The sequence below is a fragment of the Triticum dicoccoides genome, chromosome 4B (genome assembly GCF_002162155.2).
Source record: "Triticum dicoccoides isolate Atlit2015 ecotype Zavitan chromosome 4B, WEW_v2.0, whole genome shotgun sequence".
Classification (NCBI taxonomy): domain Eukaryota; kingdom Viridiplantae; phylum Streptophyta; class Magnoliopsida; order Poales; family Poaceae; genus Triticum; species Triticum dicoccoides.
Window position 1 is genome coordinate 662,156,539 of NC_041387.1, and position 7,918 is coordinate 662,164,456.

Here is a 7,918-nt window from a genome sequence, read left to right on the forward strand (position 1 = left end):
GGATGAGAAAGAAATGTCGCTGATTTGTTTTGTTTTTAGAGAGGGGGGACGACAAAATGTTGCTACTGATGGGCCAAGACTGTCGTTCGGTAGGCCCAAGGCCGACCAAAGCCAGGTTGTTAATTGTGGCCCATCCAGAAAAAAGAAGGGGGAACTAAAAAAAAGAAACGACGCCTGAGAGATTCGAACTCTCGCGGGGAAACCCCATGTACTTAGCAGGCACACGCCTTAACCACTCGGCCAAAGCGTCGCTTGGTGACCATCCTTCGAACGGAACTCTCTCAAACACATGCGACTACGCAAAGCACATGAGAGAGACAAATTGGTTGGAGAAAACCAAATGTAAGCATACAAGTTGTCAACATCTGGAACCAAATGTACTCCTTACTCTCCTAACAACCTGCTACCTTTGGGCTTTGGGCAGTACTGTCCCATAAAGGCATATCAATAACCAAGTCTCTCTCAGGTCACTTGCACAAGGAAATTGCCGTGCGGACGATCTTTCATGCACGATTTGTGCACAACACGTTTCTGAAGCCACCCAATTTTCTTAGTAAAGGCAATCCTAAACCATGGATTCCGAGCACTAGTGCACTTTCCAAGCATCCATTCACGGATTCCAACCATTGTTAACAAAAATCGAACAGCTTTTTACTAGTCGCTTGTCCATATGCGCCATCGGTCCATATTAGCTTTGGTGCATATTTTGAAATATATCTGTCATTTGAACTGTCTGGAAGAGCTCAACCATTAGGGAAGTCAAATATCTACAAGAACTTGAATCTGTACACTCTATTCAAGAGATACACACATTTTTTTAGTGTAGTGCAATTCGTGTTGAAGAGGACATAAGAGCAACTCCGTTAGTTGGAAAATGCCCTTTGATATAGAGAAAACTAATAATTATAAAAGTAAAAAAAATGTTCATAAGTTTTTTTTCAATAAGGTTGACTTTCTTTTGCACTAGCATATAATTTTTTGAATAAAAAACAACGTGACTTCATGGAAAAAATAGTAATTTATTGCTATATACAAGTCACTATTCACACTTTTTTAACCTCATTTTTTCGTTCTTAAGTCAACGATTTTTTTTCTTTCGTGGGAACCTTTTTACGAGTACAATGAAAGGTCAAGTTTATTATTAAAAATTTCAGGTTTTTTTGACTTCTTATGCAACTATTTTTTTCATGTATATACACCCAAGAACCAAGCGTTCCTTTCCTCCAATAGCTGCCTTATTTTCAGGGCAAGACAAAAAAACATCCAACAACAGCCCAACCACATTTTTTTTGCATTTTTTGGGCAGCCCTAAAATGAGGCACCAAGTGTTGTATATTTTGCAACACGCGTGACTAGTTGTGGCCCCTCCGCCCGCCTGCCGAGTACTGAATCCAGGAGCGAAGTTCACCTCCACAATTCTTGCTTCAATCTTTCCCTTGTAAGATGGCTCTTGCGTGTTCGGTTCCGCACACAGCTCACCCAACCTCATCGAGTGACCGTAGTTCTTGTCGGGCCTAGCTCGCCAACCTATCTAGCTTTGCTTTCATCAAAGCAACTGAGCTGGCCACCTCCCAACTGTTCCATGTATGCTCGACCATGGGTACAAAGTCATGATGGGTTCCCAACATATTTTGAAAATGAAATGGCTTGTCCACAACTATCCTCCTGTTTGAAGCTTCAACTTCATTACATAGCACAATAGGGCAGTGGTCCTATTTTGCAGCCAGCAAGTGACATAGTGACGCAAAGGGAAACATAGGACTCCAGCTGGCCGTCACCAAAGGCCTGTCAAGCCCGACTCGACAGAATTGTTGTCCACTCACTCGTTTTTCAAAGGTCCAATCAACACGAATGTATTCGAGATCATCGAGTCCCCATAGATCCACTGCCTCCCTAAATCCCGCCATCTGATCCACATCTCTCAAATCAGGCCTCATTTGCTCCTCTCTCTAGCACCTCACTGAAATCTCAAGTACAAAGCCACATAAGTGTAGATTCACCCAGTAGTCGAGCCATCGTATCCCAAATCTGCTGCCGAAGGCTTCTGTTAGCCTAGCCATAGAAGCATGTCAATATCCATTCTGCCTTTCCTACTTCTAACACAACCACATCAGTATGGTATTTTGAAAAACTCTTGACCCGCAAATTAACTCCATCCCGCCAGAGCACACCAATACCGCCGCTTCTACCCCCCACTACCCAGAACAAAACCATCATCAAAACCCCGTCGTCAAGCCCTCCACTCTCTGTTTTGACAATTGCGCCGGCCCACAAATAACTCTATTTTTGAGGGGACAGTCCACAAATAACTAAGGAGCGGGTTTGGACCGTGACCTTGCAGCTGTTTTTTTTTCTTTTTGAGGGGTGATCTCGCAGTTTTTTTTTTTGAGGCATGATCTCGGCTTCGGCCTTTTTTTCCCAAGGAAAAACTGTCCAGAAAGCCCAAGTAAAAAAACAAGGCCCACCTCATGCTACCCGTGTCTTCGGAACGCCTTCCGGGCCGCTCGGTGCGCGCAGGCGCCGACAAAGAAACAGCGGAACGAAGCCCACAGGCCCGCGAGAACCCTAGCGAAGAAGCCCCTCTCTCTATCCGGCCGCACCCTCGCCACCGCGCCTCCCCTCCCCAAAACTTGGACCCGCCTCCTCGCCGCCACCGCCGCTCCCGTCCGTCCGTCCTCGCCGCCCCTCCGCCGTCCCCCCGGGTTTCCAGGTACGAGGTCCTCCCCATCCATCCCTTAGCCCAGTCCCGCCTCCTCCATCCCGAGGGACGACGCTACTGCTGAAACCTAGGGTTTTCTCGCCGTGTACAGATCTCTCACTGCCGCCGCTGATTCGGTCTGTTCCGTGCGCAGGTCGCCGGCCTTCGCCCCGTCAGCCAGCCGTCGCGTCCATGGCGGAGGTAGCGCCCGTCGATGTAAGAATCCAGCGGCTCTCGCAACTTATTAGAGCCACATGCCTTCTCATACGCCGCAGCAGCTTACTGACACGGTCGTTGGTTCCGTCTTTGTGTTGCTTGCAGCAGGGGAAGAAGGAGGAGGAGGAGTTCAGCACGGGGCCGCTGTCCATTCTCATGCTCAGCGTCAAGAACAACACCCAGGTTGGTTTGGTTTGGTCGACTTCTTGCCTCTATTGGTTGAGATCCCAGCTTAGCAAGGGCAGATTTTCTGTAGTAGTAGTACTTACTGACTTACTGTCTGTCTGCATATCTGTTTTAACCGAGCACCTGCCCTTCTGGGGAGCTGGTGTTCTCCGTAGTGCGTGCACTTGCTAAAGAAATCAAACGGCTTAGTTGCCTGTGCTCCTGTCGTGCAAGCGAACACTAGTTTCCCTCTTAGTGCTACAATGCTAAGCGCACCATCGCGTAAATGTGTGAGTAATTGACCATTGTTTTGGTGCAGCCTTTCCTGAAATGCCTTTGGTGGTAATAGTGTGGCACTGCAAAGTTGAATGCACCATTGCGTACATGAGAATTTAACTACTGCAAAATTGAATTCACAATCGTGTAATAACTAGTAAGGGCCTGTTCGGCTTTCCACCGGCTCCGTGGAATTACAGAATCTGCAGAGCACCTAATTTCCAGCTCCACTATTTTATCCCTGCAGCTTCGCCAGCTCCGCGAGCTGAGTCTGGAGCGGAGTAGCTCCAAACACTCCCTAAATACGATGGTTTCTCTGCATCCTTTTGTCAATCAATTGCCCTTTGTGACAGGATTGTCCTCTTTGTGCTGCAAAGTTAAACGCAATAACGTGTAATGTGTGAGTAATTAACCATCTCGTTGTCGCAGATTTTAGCTCGCTTGATGTGACTATGATTGCAAGTAAACTGATTATTTTCTTCTACTCCGTAACAAATATGGAAAAACTAGATTTCTATGCGACTGCACTTGCACTGACCTTAGTCTATTTGCAGACTTCCATCAATTGCCTTTGGTAATAGTGCTGCTCTCTTAGTACTGCAAAGTTCAATGCATCTTCATGTAATACTCCCGCTGTTCCTAAATATTTGTCTTTTTAGAGATTTCAAATGGACTACCACATATGAATGTATATAGACATATTTTAGAGACTAGATTCACTCATTTTGCTCCGTATGTAGTCACTTGTTGAAATCCCTAGAAAGACAAATATTTAGGAACGGAGGGAGTATATGAGTAAATACTATAGTTTACATGCAGCCTTTCCTCAACCAACCACCTTTGGTAATAGTGTTCCCCTCTTAATGCTGCAAAGTTAAATGCACTAACACAGATATGAGTATTTAGATTTTAGCTTGCCTGATGTGATTATGATGTAAACTGCAAGTGCACTGATTATTTTTTCTACTGGCAACAAATACGGGAAAAGTAGACATCTAAGTGACTGCACTTGCACTGACCATAGATGAGTAATTAACCATAGTTTTGGTGCAGCTTTTGGTGAGATGCCTTTGTTAATGTGTAGTACTGCAAAGTTAAAAGCACCATCGTGTATATAAGTAGTTATTAAGTATGAACTGTAGTTTCTGTGCAGCCTCTCATCAGTTGCCCTTGTAATAGTGCTGCTATCTTAATACTGAGAAGTTGAATTCAGAATCGTGTAATAATGAGTAAATACCATAGTTTCTCTGCTCCTTTTTGTCGGTCAATTGCCCTCTGTAACATTGACACCCTCTTGGTACTGCAACGTTAAATGCATCAAGGTGTAATGTATCAGTAACCAACCATCTTGTTGTCACAGATTTTAGCTTGCTTTGTTTGCTTATGATGTAAATTGCAATAAACTGGTTTCTTTCTTCTACTTGGTAACAAATATGGGGAGAAGTAGATCTCTAGGTGACTGCACTTGCACCGACTGTAGCCTGTAGGTGATGTTTTCCATGTTACAAGTTGTTCTAATGATGTATCCTCTCTTCTGCCTTAGGTGCTTATCAACTGCAGGAACAACAAGAAGTTGCTTGGTCGCGTGAGGGCATTTGATCGTCATTGCAACATGGTTCTTGAGAATGTCAGGGAGATGTGGACTGAGGTATGCGGCACATTATCCCACCCGCTAAATGCACCGTTTCCTTGTCTTGTCTTGTATTGCTGCGTGCACTAACATCCATTCCGCCCGTTACAGGTTCCAAAGACTGGTAAAGGCAAGAAGAAGGCTCTCCCGGTGAACAAGGACAGGTTCATAAGCAAGATGTTCCTCCGCGGGGATTCGGTCATCATCGTCCTCAGGAACCCGAAATGAGTTTGACGACTCGGCGTAAACCAGAAGAGTCTCTTTTCGCTATGCTGCTGTTAGTTTGTATGCCGAATGCTCTGGATCAGGGAGTGTGTAAGACAGTTATCAAGCAAGCATTGCCTGTACTGATTAATGGTTTGGTGCTGTGGTCTGGATGTTACGAATTCACGTCTTTTGTAGTATCTAATCTAACAACGTGCACTGGTAGCCTCTGTTCGGATCATCAATATGTCTGCTGAAGAGAGTTTTCAGTTTCAGAATGTTTTGTTTGTGTTCCATTGAGTTTGTGAATCGGTAGTTGCCCATTCCGTCGTATTGTGATACTCCCTCCATTTCAAAATAGATGACTCAACTTTGTACTAGTTGTTAATGTCATATTGTAGTGCAATCCATTTGCCTGGTACCTTTTCGATGTCAAATACCGAGGGCTCCTTCGATTCACAGGATTTGCATCCTTGGGGATATTTTTCAGTTTAAATCAGGAGTCATTTGCACTATATTTTGGAGAAGCATTTTCATCCACTCAAACCGTGGAGTTCGTTCGCCTTTGTTGTGGTATCAAACACTCTTCTGCACAAATTTCTCTTACAGGTTACATGAGTAATTTTGTGTTTTACCTTTTTCTATGAATCAATGAGGCCGTATAATCTAAGGAGGAACTTTTTTCACATTATCAGATCTAAGATGTTTTCAAAAATGGAAAAGAAATTGAGGCCATAAAAAATATGGCTTAAACAGTGAAGCAAGGAAATCAATGCATATAGTTTGCTATGTATAGGACAAATGCATGCAACCACTCATCCAAGGGTCCATAGCTCAGTGGTAGAGCAATTGACTGCAGATCAATAGGTCACCGGTTCGAACCCGGTTGGGCCCTTCCGTTCCCCCTTTTTTTTTGCCTTCTTTTTTCAAAGTTTGCCACGTTATTAGACCATATTATTATTAATTATATCCAAATATGTAGTTCCCAGTGGATATACGGGACAAAACATGAGGGGCCCAATTCCCAATGGACATACAGGAAAAAACATGGAACAAATCTTGTCAACGCAAAACAAAAGGAGACACCTGAAATCAATGGAGGCAGATGATGAGACTAATGACCATGCACTGATGAGATGAGGGCCTCATTCGTTCGTTCATACATCTTGATTCAGCAGCCAGCAAAGAAAGAGAAGGAAAGAGCAATGCAGATTAGGTGAGGAACTAGTGATTGATTGACTCCTTCCATCAAGGGAGGAGGATGTTGGTGCTGACGCTGCAGGATTGGAATTCACACAAGACATAGCTTAAGATAAGACATGAACGATGGCTCATGTCGATCGTGTGTCATCATTCTGCAACTGAAACTAATGCACTCACTCATTGTTGGGTGGTATCACGTGGGTGAGAGTAAACCACCAAGTAAAACAAAAACGCTTTCAGTTGTGACCGACGAAAACAATCATGTTTTTGATAAAAAGGGGGAGATTTTATCGAGCCTGCTAACGTTGGACCGATCCGAAACAAACATAACGAGTTCATGCCACACATGAGTAAGCAGCAACAACACGTAGGTATGTACGAGCACAACAATCAAATACCTAGGTCATTTTTGCCAATATAAGAAAGCACTCCCTTTGTTCCAAAATACTTGTCGTGGCTGAACTAAACCACAACAAGTATTTTGGAACGGAGAGAGTTTAAGCTTTTGGAATCCTACAATCTTTTCATCTAACTATTATTCGAAGGTTGATGAATCAAATTGGACTCTTGAAAATTTAGCTTCAATGTAGTTAATGATTGCATTTGGTCCCATCAAGTGCATAGTATTCTAGTATATCCCCCACACCCACCTATATTCCTTCGGTTGCATTACATTTACGAGACATATGCATTCACGGAACTTTTGTTTTTCTATGTAGCTAATTAAGTACTTTGAGAAACAAACATATCAAATTACATATGTTTCTTCTTTTTAATGTTGTACATCATTAACAACAATAATAATTGTATTACTATGAGAAATATGAACAATTTTTTGATGTGATTATGTCACTTGCAATGTCAACTCTATGCATCAAATAATTGTAACATATAATGGTTTCTATGTCTAAAATATGATTATTTATAAGGATGCTAAAAAACATGTATTTCATTCCATGTATCAGGTTGGAATGAACTTTTGTTCTGTGACTGTACAGAACACGACCACCTTGTTTTCAAGGAAAGTTACCCCCAATTTCCCCCTTACCTTTGTTTGCATCTTTAGGCCTCTAGTATGTACAAGAGAAATGAAGAAGACATAGAGCCAAATAAAAGCCTGCCTCCTAGTATTTAACCAAAAATTTCGCATTTGTTTTGCCATTAGACAAAAAAAAAGTACAATTGCACAATTTTGAAAATGACCAATCAATTAAATATATTGCAATTGCAGAATGTATATAATGAACCACTGGTTATATGCAAAAGAATCCAATTGCACTATTTTTGTATAATTTTAAAAATAATACCAACTAACACTATACATATTTTAAAATAAATAAAGTTTTTTTACATATATGTTTTTTAATATAAAAACCCTTTCCAAGAATAAATACAAACACAAGTACCACGCAACAACACTCTAATCTTTTCACCACTATCAAAACACTGAATTAAGGAGAACTGAATGTAGGCCAGATGGTTAGGTTCCGTACAGAGGAACTAGCCCACCATGGCTCACGTCTGGT

General features: G+C 42.5%; 1 protein-coding gene and 2 non-coding genes across 5 annotated transcripts; 2 read left to right on the forward strand and 1 right to left on the reverse strand.

Annotated features, from left to right (window-relative positions):
* Nucleotides 1–168: 168 nt before the first annotated feature.
* Nucleotides 169–250, reverse strand: TRNAS-GCU. The gene has a single exon. It is a non-coding gene; the product is annotated as a tRNA-Ser (tRNA).
* A 2,325-nt stretch (nt 251–2,575) lies between these two features.
* Nucleotides 2,576–5,469, forward strand: LOC119292148 (small nuclear ribonucleoprotein Sm D2-like). 3 transcript variants are annotated; one of them, XM_037570977.1, is made up of 5 exons: nt 2,576–2,710; nt 2,853–2,914; nt 3,020–3,097; nt 4,899–5,003; nt 5,097–5,469. In XM_037570977.1, exons 2-5 carry the CDS (start codon nt 2,891–2,893, stop codon nt 5,211–5,213), a joined length of 324 nt encoding a protein of 107 aa, XP_037426874.1. In that variant the 5' UTR covers nt 2,576–2,710; nt 2,853–2,890; the 3' UTR covers nt 5,214–5,469. The 3 variants fall into 3 exon arrangements, with proteins under 3 accessions (XP_037426874.1, XP_037426875.1, XP_037426877.1); XM_037570978.1 differs by having other exon boundaries at nt 3,023–3,097; XM_037570980.1 differs by having other exon boundaries at nt 2,580–2,710; nt 2,811–2,914; nt 3,023–3,097.
* Nucleotides 5,470–6,012: 543 nt separating this feature from the next.
* Nucleotides 6,013–6,084, forward strand: TRNAC-GCA. The gene has a single exon. It is a non-coding gene; the product is annotated as a tRNA-Cys (tRNA).
* The last annotated feature ends 1,834 nt before the right edge of the window (nt 6,085–7,918 follow it).

Coding starts and splice junctions, on each gene's coding strand:
- LOC119292148 (XM_037570977.1), top strand. CDS start 2,891: ATGGCGGAGGTAGCGCCCGTCGAT. Junction 2,915..3,019: donor CGGAGGTAGCGCCCGTCGAT/GTAAGAATCCAG, acceptor TGTTGCTTGCAG/CAGGGGAAGAAGGAGGAGGA. Junction 3,098..4,898: donor GCGTCAAGAACAACACCCAG/GTTGGTTTGGTT, acceptor CTTCTGCCTTAG/GTGCTTATCAACTGCAGGAA.